The sequence below is a fragment of the Scardinius erythrophthalmus genome (assembly GCF_964197995.2).
Source record: "Scardinius erythrophthalmus genome assembly, chromosome: 4".
Taxonomy (NCBI): Eukaryota; Metazoa; Chordata; class Actinopteri; order Cypriniformes; family Leuciscidae; genus Scardinius; species Scardinius erythrophthalmus.
In genome coordinates, this window is record NC_138224.1 from 9,921,063 (window position 1) to 9,943,576 (window position 22,514).

The following is a 22,514-nucleotide window of genomic DNA, read 5'->3' on the forward strand; positions in this document are numbered from 1 at the left end:
TAGTTTCCATTTGATTTGATATCCAGTCTGTAAAGCTTTCAGTTTATTCTCTTCAATAAAGCTTCTTGCATTTCATCATGTTTAAAGATGCTAATAACCAAGATTAAATTAGTACTTCTCGTCTAATGAGAAAATTGTAGTGAAACGCTCCAGCAGCATCTGCCATACCTGGTGCGAGGCTATTCCTCTCAGGCAGTCAGCAGGGACGCCGAGACTGAAATAACTTGATTAATGTATGGCACTGCTGTCCGCCAAAGCCCCCCGGCTATGACGTATTTAAAACAAACAGCATTTCTTCTTGTTTTCCCCTTCTAGCTTCCAAACCTTGGCTTTGTGGTGAGAACGACTGGCATTGGATTTTACTCATCTTGTTTGCACATGCATCGATTGATGATTTTCACTGTTATTGAGTTGTTTTATGCTCAGGGTCAGCTTAGCTTGTTATAAACCCAAATTAGTTCAGCCAGAAAACTGATATCAAAGGCCTCATCACGTCGCACGACATTCAGCTCAGCGTGCCTCAAGCTTTAATTGCTATCGGACACCATTTTTGCTGCTGCCACACACTCAGAAATGAGTCAAAAGATAATCTATGGGGCGTTTTGCCCTACCGCCATTTTAAAGCTGTTATTTTACATTACAGCGACTAACACGCACACTCTGATAGAGATAGATGTGCCGAGGATCTATTCGTCCTCTTCAGGGAGAAAAGCGCGTGGCTGTAGTTCCCGGAGAGGCTTCATTTCAAATGGCTGCACCGTAAGAAGGACTTGGCAGCTTTTAATTAACAACGACGTTTGCTCTGGGAAAGTGGAAGATAACGTACCACTCAAAGTCACCGTGAAGCACGCAGAGAAAGACGGATGGAGAGAGTAACGTTCTGTTCACATTAATTAAACGGCTGGCCGACCCAGCTTCACTAAAATATTGAGAAAGGAGCAGATCAAAAAGGAGGGAACACAGGCTTTCAAGCTCTAGGAAATGGGGCAAAAAGGCTCAGGGCGGGTTTATGCATACTTATTGACTCTCAAACAGATTTTTGCTTTGCATAATTCAGCCTGTATGTGTTACATGGTACAGTATAGGTGTCTGCAACCCTTAAACATTAATGGGGTTTTTATTAGCATTGAATGATAAGATGTTGAGATGAATATTAAATGTATGTATTTTTGAAATGCTCAATTCCCCTGCATTTGCATGCCAAACTGCTTGGTGTAATCCTTGTTCATCGTCACGCACCCTGCAGCAAACTTATGGGAATTTTAGAGGCTAAATGCTCCAATTAAACCACACAGCACTGATGAACCCACTGGACAAACTGTTGGACTAGTAAACTAGTTATCCAGGTGGTCGTTCAGTACCACTCATGCACACACCGGTGTGCATAGAACTGTAGTTTGGTCTGCCATTTTTTGCGATCGTAAAAACACTTTGTAAAAACAAGCATGTTTTACTTTTTTTTTTTTTTCATTATATAGAAAGTTCTATTTTTGCTGTGGACAAGTGCATTTTTTGCATGCAAGGACAGCTATACAACATAAAAGGTGTTCCCTGACTTTTTAATGTGCATAAGTGTATTTACACAGGGATCAAAAAAGTGGAAAAATCTTTTTGGTAATGCTTTACAATAACCACTTTAGTTAACGTGAACTAAGAAATAATAATACTTCTATTGCATTTATAAATCTTAGTTAATGTTAATTTCAACATTTACTAATACATTATTAAAATCAAATGTTGTATTTAACATTATTAGTGCACTGTGAACTAACATGAACAAACAATGAACAGCTGGATTTTTATTAACTAACATTGAACAAATTATACCTTATTGTAGTGTTGCCATTTTTTTTTTTACAAATAAAATTAAATATTAAAATGCTAAAAAAAATATTTTATTAACTCCAGACTATCTGCTTTTAAACAATAATAAATAAATAAAACGTTTTATTCTAGTTTCATACATTCCTTTTTTTATCAACACTTGAATGTGGGTAAGTTTTATAAAAAAAAGCAACATTTTGAGCAAAAAGCTGAGAAAATTGCGTTTTTGTCAAAGACTACATCTGGATGGGATTCAGAACAATGATCAAAACATAGATTGGGTAGATAGTCCATCAACACCCCAAAAGCTTGCACAGTCCTATACCTCATCATGGGTCAACATTTGATTCTGTAACATTAGGCAGTTTTGATTTATATGCTGTTTAATGTTGATGATTACGTTATTTTACATATGCATATGCTTACATATGACATCGCTTGTTTCTGCATCTTCTTCGCCTGTGTTTTGATCAGGAGATTCAGTACTCTTTCAGAAGATGCCTAATAGCAACCCCTACCCTATAACAGTGAAAACAAGCCAGAGACCATCCAAAAAGCCAGAAAGTTCCGTCAATGGTGGGGAAAGAGTTAAATACAATTTTAATTTTCATGAATATTTAAGAATACACATTCCCTGAAAAAGTAATCAGATCCTGAAATATTAGAGACAGATCCTCCCAGGAGACAAACTTGGCCGTCGAGTCTTTCAGTAACGTGACTCCCAGCAGAGGAATTGATCGAGTGGCCTTCCCGAGTCTCTTGCCCTGGAAATTTGCAAGCCAGTCAATCAATTAAAGATCTCAGTGGGTCGACGGGCCTCAATTGGAAAATGTGTTTATGCGTGCTTTGCTTAGCACATCAGGCTTAAAGCTCTTTTCAACACGGCTGAAAAAGATTGATAAGAGAGATAGCCTCATTTCCCTCTGGCTTCTAAATTGACCTTGTAGCATAGGCGTAAATTGCGGATGGGACATGTCCCCACTACTTTTTCTCAGGGTTGATATTGTCCCCACCACTTTTTGAAACATTTCGAGGCACGGAATGGATGTACCTAATATAAATAAATAAAACATCTCCAGTTAACTAGCAGAGCATTAATTTAGTTAGAAATAAGAGACGATCTAGCGCTAAAATGTGTTGTTGTTCTTTTGTGGCTCATGTACAGTCTTCACACGGACACACCTGTCCCACCCACTTTTTAAAACAAAGTTACGCCACTGCCTTGTAGGAACCTAGCAGATGTAGACAGCGGTCACGTGCTTTTTTTTGTGTGGAAATTTGAGATTTAAGCTCAGTTTCTAAATGTATTGAGTTTTTTTTAGGCATTGCTCTTAATGGAAGGAAATACACAAGGAGGTTACTAAACAGTTCTAAAATGTTGTTGTCATTTGGACAAAATTTTTCATAAAAATTGTGCAAAATACAGTTTTATGGGTGGTAAAAGTGTATTTATACATGGTACATTTTCTTAATTCGCCCGCCATTTAGAAGTTGTGGCAAAAAGTTAATTTTGGACCCTGCAGCTAACTCTCTTAATGGCATGATGACATTTTTGCAGTTATATTGGCACGCCAGCATGGCACACTGTGCAGAAGCTGCCCATGTTGTTAGGCATGTATTAGTACTTAGGGAAGAACGCCAAGAAACCGTCTGTGGGACTAAGAGGCAAAGATGCCGTGCTAAGAGAACACATGTTGACAAGACTTGACCCACTGCTGCTCCTTATTTCCTCTCAATCAATTAATGTGTGGATCATATGACCAACTGAATTTGCATGTTGGCCAATACATTTTTATTTGCATTAGTGAAAACAACTTGTTAACATAGGTATTTTTAGACCTTATGAAGACCCCCTTAAAAATCTGTGATCTAGAAAAGTGTATATAAAAAAATAATAGTAGCCAATAGCAACAATTAACCGTACAGTATATTTAATTTGTAAGAAGAACAAAAAAATTTTCACAGGGACTTCAATCAGTATATAAACTCACAGCCACTTTATTACACCTTGCTAGTTTGCCTTCAGAACAGAACTGCCTTAATTCTTCGTGGCATAAATAGATTCAACAAGGTGCAATTTGGTCCACATTGATATGTCAGCATCACGCAGATGCTGCAGATTTGTCGGCTGCATATTCATGATGCGAATCTCCCGTTCCAGCATATCCCAAAGGTGCTCTACTGGATTGAGATCTGGTGACTGTGGAGGCCATCTGAGTTTAGTGAACTCGTGTAATTTTTCTAAAACAATTTGAGATGCTTTGAGCTTTGAGACATGGCTCGTTATCTTGCTGGAAGTAGCCATCAGAAGATGGGAACACTGTGGTCATAAAGGGGGTGGACATGGTCAGAATCAATACTCAGGTAGGCTCTGGCATTTAAATGATGCTCAATTGGTACTAAGAGGCCCAGAGTGTGCCAAGAAAATATCCCACAAATCATCACACCACCAGCAGCAGCCTGAACCGTTGATACAAGGCAGGATGGATCCATGTTTTTAATGGTGTTTACGCCAAATTCTGACCCTACCATCTGAATGTCGCAGCAGAAATTGAGACTCATCAGACCAGGCAACGTTTTTCCAATCATCTGTTGTCTGTGAGGTGAGCCCATGCAAATTGTAGCCTTAGTTCTCTGTTCTTAGCTGACAGGAGTGGCACCAGTGTGTTCCGCTGCTGTAGCCCATTTGCTTTGATGTGCATTCAGAGATGCTCCTCTGCACACTTCGGTTGTAATGAGTGGTTATTTGAATTACTGCTTTCTATCAGCCTGAATAGATTCTCAGTTTGAACTTCAGCAGATCATCTTGACCATGTCTACATGCCTAAATGCATTGAGTTGCTGTCATGTGAATAGCTAATTAGATATTTGTGCAAATGAGCAGTAGATCAGGTGTACCTAATAAAGTGGCCGGTGAGTGTATATGTTTTTAATTAGTCCTATTTTGTGCTATGAACAAGCATTTATCTCTCCTGCATATTTTGCATGCAGAAAGTACCACAAAAAGTTGAAGCAAAGCAGTAAAAAGGTATGTTTCCTGACTTTATAATGCGTCTTGTGTATTTACACAAGAGAACAGTTGGGAAAACAACTGTTAAGTTAAATATTAAAAATAATATTTTAAATATAATGTAATTTAGTTGTATTATATTATATATTATACTATGTAATTGTATTTTTTATATTTATTCAAAAAAATACTTTTATTAGGCTACATGAGCTCATTTAAATAAAACTTTAAGGCAGCATGCACTATACAATGTGACTTAAAACATCATTATGTAGCATTTTGTTGCACTATGCTATTGAAAAGGTAGCTTGAACTTAAAAATCTATGCCATTGGGAAAACACTATTGTCATGCTACTGAAAAATGCAGTTAAGTTGGTACCATCACTATTCCTAGTTAGTTACTCCACAAAAACTAGACGAAGGAGACAGTGAAAGTGATTGCCTGGAGCAGAGAGTGGGCTTTCCGCATATTCAAGATGGTGACATTCTTCTAGATGACTAGTGAAATGGATGTGTAGGATGAGCAACTGAGATGTATTTTTCTCTTTGCAGCATCCATAGTAAGCAGATGGAACGGTAAAGCACCGAATCCTGAGGCCTTTGAGTTTCCCTGACCCAGATTTTCAATTCACTGCCTGATTTAGGTGTGCTGCACTAATGTTCGAGTCATAATGTGTCAGCTCTCTTATATGTCAACCTTTTGTGTTGGTTTTACACTTCAATGATCCCAGTAGTGTTTATTTTCCCCCAAAATTGTCTTACCTTTACAATGCCACAGATCAAGTGTGGCTTCTAGACACATCACTTTAGCAGTGGTGTAACTTCAAGACTGACATGGTCAAAGTGAAATGGTCTGGCAGGATTGCGAATCTATCGTGAATACACCCACCCCCATCTGCCCAGCTGCTCTACATGCACCTACAGCTCTCTTCCTGCTTCAGATGACATCTGTGTGTGCCTAGTGAATGGAATATATTTGTTTATCCTCTCCGCGGCTTCATAACCCTCTTGGATCGGAGCCCGCGCAAAAATCCCAAAAGACCAAGCTAATGTCTGCATTCTCTCTCTCGATCGCTCTCAAAGCACTGAAAGGTAAATTGTATATATTTATGAACACAATTGAAAAAATGTGGGTGTTTGGAAAAGCAGGAACGGAAGTTATGGGGAGTAAACCGGCTCAGGTTGATGTGACTCTTGAACTACACCTCACCAAAGGTCAAAAGTGCAATCCCTTGCCTATTCCCATAGACTTCATTCAGACAAATCCCACGTCTATCTGGAGTTGAGATTCGAAAAGCAAAGGTTGCCTCTTCCTAAGGGCCAGGTTTGACATTTTCATCCCCAAAAAACAGGAAATCTCTCACTTCAGTCTGCTCAATGCATTTGGAAGTGTGGCTAGTCCTGCAATCCTGGAGTCTATTATGACCAGCTGAGATGAAAGGTTTTGCCTGGAATTAGATTTGACTTCCTGTGAGCCTGCTTTATCTACACGCCGCCAAATACGGGACTGTCCTCGATCTAACAATTTGTGGACAGTCAAATGTGCACACCTGGCGGGGATTTTCAAATTTTAAGCTGAAATTCAAGAGTACAGTCTTACGAAAAAAAAGACAGGCAGAACATTACCAATAGTCTCAGGCTTAGTCCCGCCTTAGACCTCTCATGCACATGAAAATGGAAAGCACTTTTTCAATCCTGCAAGCTCAAATCTTACTGACTGTCCAACAAAATCTTGCTTGCTAGGTACTGGGTTGATACAGCGAGTGCATTTGAGGCTCAAATAATATAATGACTGGATGTGAAATGTTGTCAGGTTACTGGCATCAAACCCTTAAAAGATATAGAGTTTAATTTGAGCCACTTATTTAGTAAGTTAACTAGATCAATACTATACAAAATTCTGCTCTGCAATGTGGACCAAACCTTATGCTTTTTTGTCAAAGGCTACATGAGGCTACATTACCATGAACCACAGATCAACTTCATCTTTCTAACAAAACCACACTCAAACTACCTTGCATGCACTAACACTGATGTCAAGGATCCATGAAATTGAGTGACTAATGGAGCGACACCACAAAAATACACTCCAGCTATGAACACCACAAACATTCAGTTCATTCAAACAGACAGTAAGGTAAAACAAGTCCCAAAGGAATAACCGTCTGATCATTTAATAGATAGCAACAAAAAGAAAACTCTTCCCCCTGACCTCTTGATTCTTAACACAAAGCTCAGCAATCCCGGCATTATCATTAGATCCCATGTAAAGTGCTTTATCAATAGACTACTTAACATATAGATTCTAGGACCATTGGCAGATCATGCCCCTGTCTGCTTGGCAGAAATCCAGGCTGCTGTCTTATAAAAACTTTCACCGCCACTTAATTTAAGCCAATGCCAATCTTGAACTACAGTGTACATTCCTCATTTATTATTTACAGGCAATATGCAGCTGTTCTATTTGCTGTTCTGTAAGAAAAACACAATCTTCTGTCCAAACAATCCCGTTTTGGACCTCTTAATTATATTCTTTCAACAATAATAAAGGGTTTCCAGTCAATAGCTTTCTTCATTTCTTCAACTATTCAAGAATTTCTCCAGCATTTATATGCTCCACAGTTTTATCTTTTCATAATGTGTAAACAGGATACAAAATTAACACTCACCAAGCACCTCCTGAGAGTTAAAATCAGCTTTGGAGAGTAAATACAATCTGGCCAGTTGGCTGGTATATATTTATTGGGAATTACTATATGGTTCAAATCTTAAAGGTGCACCCAGTAATTTCATTAATTAATTCAAACTGACACCTAGAGGTGTAGATGCGGCATAAAAAAAACCCCCAAATATTTTCAATTAAAATTTTTGATGACAAAAATGTATTCCATAAACAGAAATCCACTGGTCATGTGATCTCAAAATGGCTGCCACCATGAGGAGACCTGCTCTATGTAAAAAAAAAATAAAAAATAAAAAAAACTTCTTTTATCAGGCTACTGATAATCCTTGAGTCTTAATCTCTTGTGTACATAATTGTGAACATATTTCTCAAAAGTACCATTTATTTGTTTGTGTAAAATGCAATGTATTGAGGGACAATTTACTGAGTGCACCTTTAAATGCATGAACAAAGCTGACTGTTTAGCCAGACTGTTTGCTTTCATGACCAAACAGTCTGTCTAAATAGGCTGAAAGAAATTCAGCTGCAACATTTACCTCAGTGACAGTAATATTTTTTCCCAATAATAAAACAATGCAAAATATAGTTTGTGACTGATAATCTTCACCTGATATGAAAAAATGATATTGTAACTCAGTTAACATAATTAGCATCCCCTCTTCTTCACTTTTTTTGTACAGTGAGACTATCTTCCCCCCCCCCCCTTTATTTTATTTATTCCAATGTATATTTAACTCTAAAAATGAGATGTACAGAAGAGAAGTGACAACTTTTCACATTCAACTTCTAGACAAAGGCTCCTCAAACTAAATGCATCTCACGGGAGACTCAAGTTAGCATTGCGACTGCCATTATCCATTTGCTGTGTGTGTGTCAGCAACAAAATATTTAATGGCAGTGTGAGGTTTTCTCCTACAGAAGTGAAGGACAGTGCGTTGGCAGCCATTTTCAGGCATTTAATTAAGCAGCTCTGTGCCAATGTCCAGATACTATCAGTCAGAAACGTCTGCCCATACTTCCATCTCCTGCACACGACAGATAATTAATAAGCTAATGCTTTTTTATAATCGTCTCATTCTTAATCACATGCAAACTGACCAAGACAAACACAGCGACTGGCGTTCACGACACCATCTGACAGCTTGTCAAAGACTGAAATTGGACTCTAAAAGAGGGCCAATTAACTAAATAAACAAGGTTATAGCCTAGTTATAAAATGAATACCATTACGAAGAAGAATACTGCTCTGGCATATTATGCATGACTGATTAGGGCTACTGCACGCCCACAGACTTTTGAAGAGTGATTAGATTGGCTATTTATTTATTTTTCCACTGGATCAGAGTGAGTTCCTCCACCCTCTGTGAGTTTGAGCCGAACAGCCGCACACCAGCCCGGATTCATCCATCTTAATTCTCTAACACAGTGGGCTTGAGGGCTTCTGCCATACTGATTCTGGCGAATTACACGAGACAAGCCACTCCTGAGGGAAGCCTTCGTGGCCCTTCAAAGACAGCATGATGCTGCGGAGTGTAAAACTCTCAACATGATCCATAGCAAACCAGGCTCATTGTTCCCTATCATTAGCTCCTGAAGGCATGCCACACTGTTTTCCGATGGATCTTCGATCGCAAAAGCTGAATATCAAGTGGTGTATAGGAGGAGGCAATCGTGTAAGCTACTCAATATGGATATGGTCTTAACATTAACACTGTTCCAGTACAACCACTAGTCTATTCAATTGAGTCATTCTAATGAACTGATTCTTTTTAATGATTCGTTCTAATCAATTCACTTCACTGTAAAACTTTGGAAATAAAACAGTGGAGCACACAAAAATGTACCATTGCAAAAGTTGCAACTATGGTTATAAAACAATAGTTATTGATACTACACAATTAAACATGACAATAATATTCTCACAATGTTTCAAGAACAAATATTCTTTCATTATGATGGTATTTTGGCAGATATATAAACTATGGTTCAAAATTTTGTGGTTTGGTAAGACTTTTTTTTTTTGCTCGCCAAGGCTGCATTTTTTGATCAAACATACAGTAAAAATAGTAATATTGTGAAATATTTATATAATATTATATTTTAATATTTGTTTTTAAATGTAATTAATTTGTTTGAGGAAAAGTTGAATTTTCAGCATCATGACTATCATAATGTCACATGATTCTTCAGAAATCATTATAATATTCTGATTTGATGCTCAAGAAACATTTATTAATGAATAAATTAATTTCTTTAAAAAACTAAAACTTACTGACTCCAAACTTTTGAACAGTAGTGTATTATGAAAATGTAATTTACTATAAAAATGAAACACAAAAGGACAGAAAGATATGTAAAGGTTTTTGAATCATTGAAACGAACAGAACCGAATTAACTAAAAAACGTCCCTGTTATAACAAAAAAAGGGTAAACTTAGTACAAGGTTGTCTGATTAGGCTAATTAGTCTAAACTAATTTCTAAATAATCTTACTAATTTAGTCTAAACACTGCAAACAATGCATTGAAAAGTATCACAGTCACAGAAAACTGTGGCTCCGATGCCTTCTGCAGTGTGGGTCGGCTATAACTATAACTTACGAGGTTCACACTTTATTTTAAGCCAGTTTCACTTGTCTGAAAGATATTTACATGTGTTACGTTATTACCGTAGACTCTTTTATCCAAAGCAACTTGGTTACTGGTCAATCGCTCATGGATGACATAACAGCTTTATCTTCCAGCCATAAAACAATCACAATCAACTCTATTCAAGCTTTAGTGTATTTTTAAAGGACATTCGCAGTTCTCCAGCATCCACTGTTACCTGTAAACAAGATTGTCCTCAACGACATTTGCGCACTGGCAAAATTAACTGCACATTACATTCATCATCATGTCATGCTCAGCCACTGCATGAAGCATCTCTGAATTAATTTCACTTCACTTGTAAAGCAGAGACAATCTATCTGTCACGTTCCCTGCAGCAACGAACTGCTTTACCTGCACAAGCCTTCCGCTGATGTGCTGTGTTGTAATTATGGAGACAGTGAAACACATCAGCTGGGTCAGAATAATTGACCGTTATAATATCCCTCCCCGTTACAACCAACCAGTGCTCTTAACTGGTGTATCTCGCCGATAATCCAGTCTGGTTTGGGTTCGGGGAGGGATGGACCGCAATCTGGGTCACCGAATAATGAGGCCAGGGCGCGTACTGCACCACAGCGTCCATCTGGCAGCTCCACGTGCTTGTCTCTGCCAGCGATAAACAGGTCTGGAGGAATAAACAGAGTGTGGGCACACAAAGAGACATGTTACCCTGCTCTGGAATAAAGTGTGTGAGAACATTTTTGCTTTTGGAATTTAGTATGGAAGCATACAAAATATTTTTTTTTATGGCAGTTTTGTTTTTGTGCATTTTTTTGTGCACTACTCTATGTGTGAGTACGGGGACCAGTCAATAAAAAAAGTCAATTATTTAAAATATAAATAAAAAGATAATATGTATATGTATATGTATATATACTGTATATATATATAAACTATTAAAGGGTTAGTTCACCCAAAAATGAAAATTCTGTCAGTAATTACTCACCCTCATGTTGTTCCAACCCCGTAAGACTTTCGTTCATCTTCGGAACACAAATTAAGATATTTTTGATGAAATCTGAGAGCTGGATCACTCCTCCACAGGCTTATGGACACCTTAACTTGCTGGCCCAGAAAAGTTATTAAAGACATCGTTAATATAGTCCAAGTGACTCCAGTGGCTCAATTTTAAGTTTATAAAGCGACGAGAATACTTTTTGTGCGCAAAAACAAACAAAAATAACGACTTTATTCTTTGGGCCTCGAGTCTTTTCACGTAGTGCAATAGCGTAGCGCGTCTGTGTTGCGCGTCACCACGTATCACACACATGACCAGCATCGCCCAATAGTGAGCCTACGTGGTGACGTGCAACACAGACGCGCTATGCAAAAACACTACGTGAAAAGACTCGAGGCCCAAAGAGAATTAAATGAATAGTGGAATAAAGTCGTTATTTTTGTTTGTTTTTGCGCACAAAAAGTATCCTCGTCGCTTTATAAACTTAAGATTGAGCCACTGGAGTCACTTGGACTATATTAACAATGTCTTTAATACATTTTCTGGGCCAGCAAGTTATAGTGTCCATAAGCCTGTGGAGGAGTGATCCAGCTCTCAGATTTCATCAAAAATATCTTACTTTGTGTTCCGAAGATGAACGAAGGTCTTACGGGGTTGGAACAACATGAGGGTGAGTAATTACTGACAGAATTTTCATTTTTGGGTGAACTAACCCTTTAAAATAAATACATTTTATAATGTATAAAAATATTTAAAATCAGCATTATATAACAATATATAGTCATGTGAAAAAGAAGTTTGTCATCCATGGCTTCTCCATTTTGTCTTTATGTTTGTTAAGTAATTAATGACACAGTGTAATATGTCATGCGTTGTGGTTCATCTGAGGTTGTATTTACCTAAGGTTAAGACCATGACAGATTATTTGTTTTTATTATGTCATGATATGTAAAACCATGGAATTCAAAATATTTTCCTTTCTTTTTCACATAACTGTAAATATCTTAATACTGAATTTTAGGAGTAAACCAGGATATATCTGTTATTTAAACAATGACATAATAGAAAAATTATAATTTTGATTTGAAAAAGTACACTTTCTAATATATATATATATATATATATATATATATATATATATTTTTTTTTTATATTATTTAATATTATATTATGTTATATTATCTATATTTTAACTTAATAATTTAATTTAATAGTACATTTAATATTTAAGCAACCTATGACAAACAGATGTATACAACAAATATATTAGCCTGCTTACGTTATGCAATTTGCATATGTAATTTGTTCTATAAAGTTATATATTTTTTTTCCTTTTGTGGAAAAATACTATATTCAATTTTAATCCTTTTGTGGAAATAATGCAATATTCAATTTTATAAATACATGCATATTTCTTTTTTAAGACTTTAACTTTTAAGGTGCACTGAAAGTGCCGTTTAGCTTGCACAGAAACTGACTCAGTTGCAATAAAAACAAAAAACAAAGGGAAATTTACTCGGATGTACACAGTCATTAGCACTATGCTTTTCCAGCAATGCTCCTAACTGAAAAATAATAAAGCCACACATGCATTATGTCAGCCATTACACTGGGGGCAAAGGGAGAGGGAGAAAAAAAAAAACAGATTGTATGATGACAGGGATCTTTGAAGTCCATATGCATGTGGGTGACGGCACACAATGGAGTGAAGCAGAATCTTGACTCATAGACATTTTATGCCAAAAGCCTCTCTCAGTCTTTATCAACAGCCTTTATCTTGATCATAAGGACAGAGACCACCATGAGGCACATTTATAATTAGATTGTGGAGTGTCGGGTCAAACACTATGAGTCAGCTAGATGATAATGCCGCTCTGGGACTGTTAGTGTCAAGCATGACTTACTCCAGCTTTGATAAAGCACTCGTATCATGCCTTATGTTGATCTTTTGCTATCTCACAAAGGTCTGCTAGTGCACAATGCTTTAGGAATTGCAGGACTCATTCTCTGCTTTTTCTAAGACACCATGCAATTAGGGGAAAGAAAACCTAACTGCTAAAGGTGAAATTTGTTAAAATGCAAGAAAAAAAGTATATTTACATAATTGACTACCATTGCTATTCTCAAGACTGGTTGGAAATTAGATTCATCACAATTATTTTTTAAAGAGTATCTATATATCTTTTCTACCCAGTTTCTCGTCAACTTTATCATGCTCACTACAGTTCAATATTCTCTGTAAAACTCAATATTTAATGGGAAAGCACTGTACAATTTATTTTGAAAATAAATTTAATTGGTCTGAGGCGGCATCCTTTGGACAAATGCTTTTGTGACCGCGAAAAATTAATGATGCCCCTTTTTTCTTGTTTAGAAGCATGGTTATTATCCATAAACTATAAACAAAACAAAACATAACTAACTAACAAAAAAATTTAATTAAAGAAAAAATATTTCTTGAATATATTAAATAAAAATGTCACATTTTGAGTTTGTTCATGTTTAGAGATTGCTTTTATTATCCTTTTCTGTTCATGTCTGTTTCTAGGTTGGTTTTCTTGTTCTGTTAATTAGTCCCGTCATCCTCTGTTTCCCTGCCTGTTAGTCTCCTAGGTTACACATGGTTTGATTTAGTGGTCACAGGTGTTTCACGTTTCTTTGATTGGTTTGTTCTATTTAATCCCTGTGTTTCTTTCATTTCATTGTCAGTTCTACTTTGTGTTATGTTTCTAGTTCCCTGAGTTCTTTGTTTTAACAAGTTTAACTGCTACATTTAGATCATTTTCTACTCGTTTATTGCAACCCAACTGTGACAAAAACAACTTAAAACAGTCTTGAATATATGTAAATAAACTATTTGGTACATTTTAGCCTTCTAATCTCTGATCTAGAGGTATACAAATATTTCTCTGCAGATTTCTACATACAATATTATTTCAGTAGATTGTTTCAGCGTTTTTAGTAGTTTTCACGGATACGTGTAATAGGGATCGTTTTGACAATGGTGTCGTCTAAAAACTTCTCCGTTTTAAGCATATCGTTGTCATGTAAACGTACCCTTAGATTTAGTACAAAAAGCTAATGTATTAATATTTTGGATAGTATTGTTCTCACACTATCGACTATTAAAATATATAGGCTAGCTGCCTTTATGTTTTAAGAAGAGGGTCCTATAAAAGCAGCTCTTTCGGCGATCCTTGGCATAATGAAGTTGTTTAGTGTATCCCCCCCCAAAAAGGAAGATTACATTACAATTATTACTATAATTGCATACAAACACTAAATCGATCTGTCATTCTTCTGAGAAACAGCACTGTATTTGACTCGAACACTAAGGCAACATGAACAGCGTAATGATGAGTAATGCTTGCCACTTAACAAAGGGAATTGCAGCACATGCTGGCAGCATGGCTACAGGCCTGTAGCAGAGGGGGGGAGTTTATGATTAATGGAAATAAATATGAAAAGCATCACATCAGCCCTAGCACCTGATCACTCTCGCCTCCACAACTGCGTTACTGCTTAGCAAACAACTACATCACCAGCGGATACAGCCCTCGGTTCAGTTCAGTGTGCGCACTGCACTCCTGGAGTCAGCGGCACTGACGCCGAATAGCTCCTGACAGAGAGGTCAAGATTCAAGAATAATCCACTGCTACAATTTGACATGCCTTTTTGACTCTAATAAAGCGGTCTAATAAGTAATTCTTGCAATGCCCTACATATTAAATATTTATGGGGATGTACAATTACTTGAAGTATGTCAGATGTTTATATACATTTATTACACAGGTCTCTGGAATACTTGATTTTGATTGGTCAACGCGGCTTTCTGTAGCTAAATATTTTTGTATTCAAAAATAGAATATAAAATAAAATACTTTGATTCTGATTGATCAAATGTGGCTCTCTGTGGCAAAATATTTTAATATAACCAAAATGAAATAATTTAAAATATAGCCTATATATTTTCATTTAGATTAGATCGATGTACTAAAATGCCTAAAACTGAAATAAAAATTAATAAAAACTATATAGATAGACATTTTATTCTATTTTTATTCATTTTACTCATTTTATTCAGACTCTTTATTTTAACAAAATTAATTTAATTAAAATTAAAATGGAAAATATAAAAATATATATTTTTACATATAATATAATATAATATTAGCTCAATGATACTAAAATAACACTGATCATTTCTTCCCCATTTATTAACTTATTTTTGAGTAGCCGGTCATTATCACTAAAATAATAAAATAAAATAAAATAAAATAAATATTGAATAGGCTTATATGTACAAACAATTTGATTCATTTTATTTACTTTGACTCCAAAGCACATATTTGCAAGGATCCAGAGTTATTAAATATATAAACAGCTGTGGCACATAGTTTATTATTTACTGTTTTAAAATGATCTGTTAGAGCATATTAACTTCTGCTCTTATATTACCTAAAATTAATGTGTTATATATCTGTGCCACTTTTAAAGGGGAGATCAAGTTAATCCCCTTTGCAATATTAAAGCTGCAACACTGGTGACTTTGCATGAACCTCAGTGATATTACACAGCATTGATCCAGTTTACATGTAATGAGGACACTGGACACATATCATTGATCCCAGGACAAGTCAAATGTCAGGCTATTTGTAATCTGTTACCTGACAAGCAGTTCTTAATCAAGTATAATAGGTCTATCTTACTGAGTTGTCAATATTGTGTATCTGAGGTTTTACTTAGAATGGTTTTGCCCATTGGGAGGCATGTGTTGGCCAGAGGGAGTGAAAAAGTGAAGTGAAGAAGGGCTCATGAATTATTGACAAAGACATTGGAAAAATGGCAAAGTTTGACATTCCAAAGGATCCAGAGGAAATTTAAAGATGAGGTTTCAAGGGTGATTAATTTTGTAACGGTGCCTTCGCACTTCGGCTGGCAATGTGTGAAACGTGTCGCAAATGGATTATTTAAAATCCATTTATTTATTTATTTTGAAATTCGTCTGAGTAGACACATTAGTTGTGGATAATGGCAGTGATTAATCCTGGAGTAAACAGCTGAAAATGCCCTTGCAGGGTAAAAAAGAAAAAAGAAAAACCTAAAATGTCCTTTTTCTCTCTATGATAGTTAAAGCAAAGTGAGACAGGCTGGAGATTCATAAATAAGTAAGAGACTCTCCCAGTCTCCCAAATGCCTGTCTGCAGACTTTAGATTAGCACAATGAGCAGAAAAGCAGACAGCAGAGGAGAGCTTGCCAAAGAAATAGTAGCCTACTTGCTGAGTCTCTCTTTGTACTGTACATAAAATTGTACAAAATTAAATTAAATATGCAGCCCTTGTAAAAATATACAGTCCTTGTAAAAATATACACGCGCACTAGAGCTGACTATTTAACAATTAATTAGTTCAAAGCATGATAATAAGCATATACTTTATATTAAAACAATTATTTTATGTTTTAAAATGATCATTAATTGTAATTAAGGCAGTTCTAAAGGCAAAAGAGGGAGTTCAACCCGCTACTATAGCAAGGTGTACCTAATAAAGTGGCCAGTGAGTGTACAATTCGCACAGGCGAATTGAGGCTACAATTCACAGGCTCACCAAAATTGGACAATAGAAGATTGGAAAAACGTTGCCTTGTCTGATGAGCCTTGATTTCTGCTGTGACATTCAGATAGTAGGGCGTAAACAACATGAAAGTATGGATCTATCCTGCCTTTTATCAACAGTTGAAGCTACTGGTGTAACTTGGAGTGCAGCTTAACATTAACGTAGATTGTTCTGTAAATTGATTTTTTTTTAAACTAAAGCAAACACTCTATTAGGCTTCCACTACCATTTATACAATGTTGAAAGGTGTAAAAGGGGATGGAAGCTCACAAGTCAACGTCCCCAATTAAACTAAGCAATTCTGTATTTGAGTCACACATCCCAATCAAAGTAAGTACTGCGCTCCCAGTGACACTGCCATTCTGCTATGCCCTTAGATTTCTTTGGAGTATTTAAAATCTATTCAACTCTCCCAGGCTTTGGCCATCAAAAAATCTATACCCAGGAACACATGCTGTCTGGTCAGCCTGGAAGAAAGATGGTTTTGGTTTACACTCGGTCGCTGACCCGATCAGCTTCTGCCCCACAGGGATGCATAGGGCCAAGAACAATCTGTCTTACAAGCCTGTGTAACAGGAGATGTTCGTGGAGTTGCTCATTAAACCCAGTGTAAGCCATGTTTAAACATGAAATGTGTCATTTTCTATCCCACACAATATGCAAAGACACCTATAAGTAAGCCATTGTAGATTGATTTCCCCACAAGCTGTAAATACTGTGGCACTACACATAGTAAAAACATATAACAAATATGATTTTAGAAAAAATTATAGTAATAATAGTAAAAACAAATGCATGTACTGTTACACCCCTAAATAAATCTATAATGTGGTTATGTGTTGGCTCGCCACTTTATGACCAATGAAACAAGTAGAGTTCCACTGCAAGCGTATCCATTCTCAACTTCCGACAATAATGATTTGTTAATCAATGTGACACTAGAACTTCCCTCAGTAACACAACATAGATTTTAGCTGGTCTATTGGTTCCTGGAGGAATGAGATAATGGAAGACAGAGTAGAGCATTGGGACTATAATTCTCTTTTCTGGATGGTACAGGCTGCCATTTTCTATCTGCAGAGTTTCATAATCAACAGGAAATGATATCCTGGACAATAGTGCAAGCTGGAATGATTGCTGGCGTGTACCATTAGGACACAGAAATATGTATCATTATCTTTGTCAGCCCTTTTCCACTGCTGATCAGTGCATGTGCGTGAGCTCTGAAGACACATGAGCACATCATCTTCCTGTCTAAAGGGGAGGATGTGTGCAAGCCTCATTCTAAAGGCCATATCATTCACAAACGCGCTTCAGAGTGCTCACAAATGAAATAATTTCAGACACGACACCGCATAACTCATTCCTCAAAGCTTGAGAGATATGCTGTCGACCAAAAAGCCTCAAAATACACTGAAACCAGAAGGAATTCAGATGTGACAAGCTACAGGAAACCACTGTTTGATTAGGAACAAAGAGAAACACAAATCACACGACTTTGTAAATGTTGAAAAAGCCTCCTGGAATCTCTCAAAGTGAAGGAGAAAAGGGAAAAAAAATACAACAATTGAAGGTGTGAAGATTTGTATTCTGGTCTTGCTAAATACAGTGAAATGGAAATCTCTTGCAGGAGTGTGTGGGATGTGGATCTGGAAAATGAAGACAATATTATCTCCATCGAAATCAATACATTATCTACTGTTGTTCTCCTTGTCAATGCAATAAGTTGACTGATGTTATCTCGTCATATTTGTCAGCAGTGTTGGGGGTAATGCATTACAAGTAATGTGCATTATGTAATCAGATTACTTTTTTGTTGGAACGAGTAATGTATTACTTTACCCACTTTAATTTGAGTTACTTTTTTTAAAAGGTAATGCACATTACTTTTCACTTCAATTAACTTGCTCAAACATTTTTTAAACTACCCAATTAAAATTCTTTATCCTCTCCATAACAGTCACTTAGACATGTACACTCATGCATGCGTGGGAACAGACAAAAAGTTCAAAAGTAACAAAACATTTTTAATTAAAAAGAGTTGTGCAGTAGGTAATCTTTTGGTAGATCTTTTGTATGGCATTAGTGGTCAGGAATTATTTGAAGTGGTCTGAATACAATTATATTCTAAATGTTTAAAGAAAATGAAGGTTCATGTTATATAAGATATGTTGTTTAAGTAAACACTTTCAAAAATAACTTCTCTGTACAAAACACCTGCAATGCCTGAAAGAGAGTGAGCCTCAGCCACGTGAGAAAATGTAACACAAAAGTAATGTAATGCTTTTCTTTCCATAAAAAGTAATGTAATTAGTTACTTTTTTAGGGAGTAGTGCAATATTGTAACTCTTTGCACCATAAACACGAATAATTTCTGGTTTATCTGTTCATCCATGAGCAAAACTTATTTTACCAGTACTTAAACTCATTTTTTCTACTTCTCTACTTGCAGGGTCCATTGCCAGATGCTCCTATATCAAGTACCACTACTCCTCAGCCACAATACCCAAGAATCTCTCTTACAACATCACCAAGACCATACGTCAGGATGAATGGCACTCTCTACGTGAGTACATGGCTTTACTCTACATCTGAAGATGCAGTTAAGAAATGCCACTACTTTGATTAGAGGAGACTACAAATTATGTACTTGTAACACAACTAAAGAATTAATATCTCAAACTGTCATTTTTGCTTGACAAATTACATTCATGGTACAAATAAGTGTATAATTTAACAATTACTGCTGAGACAAGCACTTTGTAAACATTACAAACAGTAATCATCCCCAACCTAGTGATGTCCTTTGCTCAGACCCTACTTGCTAAGGTCAAGTCAAAGCCAGATATGGAAGGTGTAATGCAATACGTTGTAATTTCATTAATTTATTTCGGGCAAGCTCTCGGTAGACCTAAAGATATAGATGAGGTGATTTGTTGTTGCTTTGTGGAAGGAGAAAGTAGGGTACATATCTCAAAGTCAGATGTACCTTGTCGACCCACTTTTGCTCTGTTTCCACCCTACCCAAAATGGAAATTATGGAGATGCTTTAACATAGAAGTGGTGGGAAAATGCTTTAATACAGAGAGTGGGCCATTAGTACGCAATCTGACCCACAGGAAGCTCAGCAAACCCGTAAAGCCCATCATTCATAAAGTCTTCCACATGCCACACCTTGAGGGGTTGATTATTAAAGATATATTTACTATTCAAAAATCCATTTTGCTGGTAAATAAAATAAAACAAATATGGTAAAACAAATATTACACATATACTATAAATAGTTAACTTAATATTACAGTTTATGTAAGCAGTGTACATAAAAAATATTAAAATATATTTAATTATAATCAAAATTATTATTACACATCACGTTTACTTAATATAACTGTTTATATATAAAAGTGTGTGTATATACAATAAAATAAATCTTTTTTAATAGTTCACTTACCATTACTTTTATTTATAAACGTGTATCTAAAATAATAAAATACAATTTCCACTTGAGAACCAGATCAAAATGTCCACATGTGTCATGCCACATTTTTGAGTTTTAAGAACATATTTTAACACCGAAAGTCATTTTATTCAGTGTCCTTATGCAATCACAAGATGTGTTTAATGCAAAGGCCAGAAGTTATAATTAATTACATGCATAGTAATCATTTTATTTTGCATTCATCTCGCTTGATTTAGCTTTAGGAACACATTTTCTTTAAAACAGTTCAACAAGATATAGTTTGAGGAAGCCTACAGTACAACAAGCTCTTCTGCTCTTTTCCTTTTTGGCTGACAGACACATTTGTGACACAAAATTTACACTGAGTGGGGAGTGTGTAAATCTACAGATAAGGCCTTCTCCTTGGAGAGTATTGGCTTGTTCGAAACCCTCTTATGAGATGGGATTGTGGTTTGAAGCTGCCGTGTATCACGGACAGAAGAAAGAGTGGGATTCACCATGCCCTCAAACTGTCATGTGGTCACACTCCACTGCACTGCCTCTGTCAGGCGACCGGAGAGACACCTTTCCTTTAACCCCAAAACCCACCAGTATCTACACCTCCATCTCTCTCGCTTTCCTCATTTTCCAAAGCTCTAACATGGAGGGTTATGAGATCAGAGATGTATAAATGACACTTCTGGAAAGATACAGAGCTCTCATGCAGTCAAGTGCAACAGATGAAAGATCTCTGTGGCGCCAAACATTTCTCAAGGTTTCCATTTTGTGCTCAATATCTGGTTCACATGAGTTTATCATTCTGTTTTATTTATTGTACTTTTTGATATCAGAAATTTAGCCCAGACCTGCAGGATTCATTTTAAACCTTGCAAACGGAGTTTAGAGTTTATGTTAAAAGTTTATGTTAAAATCTGGGCCAAAACAATATCAAATCAGCCATAACATAATATCACCATAACCGATAAATGGCTGATATTAAAATTCAATTAATGAATACTGTACCGAAGTTTGGGGTTTGTATGATTTTATTTAACATTTCTTATACTCACCAAGGCTGCATTTGTTTGATCAAAAATACAGTAAAACAGCAAGATTGTGAAATATTTGTACATATTAAAAATAACTGTTTTTTAAATGTAATTGATGGCAAAGCTGAATTTTCAGCATCATTACTCCAGTCTTCAGTGTCTCATGATCCTTCAGAAATCTTTATGATTTGGTGCTCAAGAAACATTTATTATTATTTTCAATGTTGAAAACAGATTAATATTTTTTGTGGAAACATGATAATTTTTTTCAGGATTTTTTGATGAATAGAAAAAACTAATTTATTTTAAATAGAAATCTTTTACAAATGTCTTTACTGTCAGTTTTGATCAATTTAATGCATCCTTGCTGAATAAAACCATAACCCCAACCCCAATTTACTGACCCTAAAGATTGGCTTTAAGATTATATGTATCAATGTTATCAAATTATTATTGTTTCTATAGATTCATTTTAAGTGAGCGTTTAATGATTGGTATTCTAAATGTAAAAAATAGAGGAAATAAGTACGCAGTATATCCAATATCAACAGACATCTATAAATACAATATATATATATATATATATATATATATATATATATATATATAAAAAAAATCTAATATTGGCTGTTATTCAAACTGGTATTGGGCATATCTAGTTAAAATATTTCTCATTCACACTTCAGGCAGGAAAATGTTCACACGGTATTTAGAGTCTCCCAGGGGCGCGTTGAACGAGTCTGTCATTTGATTCAAGCATTCTGACCTATACTGTAAAGAAAGATGTGGAACAGTCAATCTCTTGGTTAAGGTCAGGCTGAGATGTTTAATGTTCTTATTACAGCTTACACAGCTGCTCCAACAAATCAAACAGTAGGATTAAGTCCTTTCCTCTGGTGAGGGAACCCTAAATGTAAAAAACTAAAAGAATTAAGCCTTTATGGCTTTGACTCCATTGAGCGCCATATTGATTTTGGGGGCCAAGAGAGGTCAGGAGATCAAGAACTCTCCATTAGTGGACATTGAGAAGTAAATTACCCTAGTACTCTGGGAAATGTGTCTGAACCAACACTGCCAAAAAAATGGGCCCCCCAAAAAAAATCACTAGATGTCTGAACCGGCCACTGGTGAAGGTATTAGATCAAAGCTCGTGTTTTGTTGTGATGCCTAGAATAAACAGAACAGGTAATGCTCAAATTCGAGTTGTTTTTGCTCGTGTTGCGCTCAGATGAGAAGCCAGACCTGACATTTCATAAAGCGTGTGAAATTGAACAAAGGCAGGTT

At 36.1% G+C, this 22,514-nt stretch overlaps 1 protein-coding gene across 4 annotated transcripts in view; it reads left to right on the plus strand.

The window, feature by feature from the left end:
- Positions 1-22,514, plus strand: part of tmem178bb (transmembrane protein 178Bb) — a 118,304-nt gene that overhangs the window by 59,623 nt on the left and 36,167 nt on the right. For all 4 annotated transcript variants that reach the window (XM_081362681.1, XM_081362682.1, XM_081362683.1 and 1 more), the window contains one exon: positions 19,195-19,308. In XM_081362681.1, the coding sequence (XP_081218807.1) occupies positions 19,195-19,308 (114 nt within the window). The remainder of the gene's footprint in view (positions 1-19,194; positions 19,309-22,514) is intronic.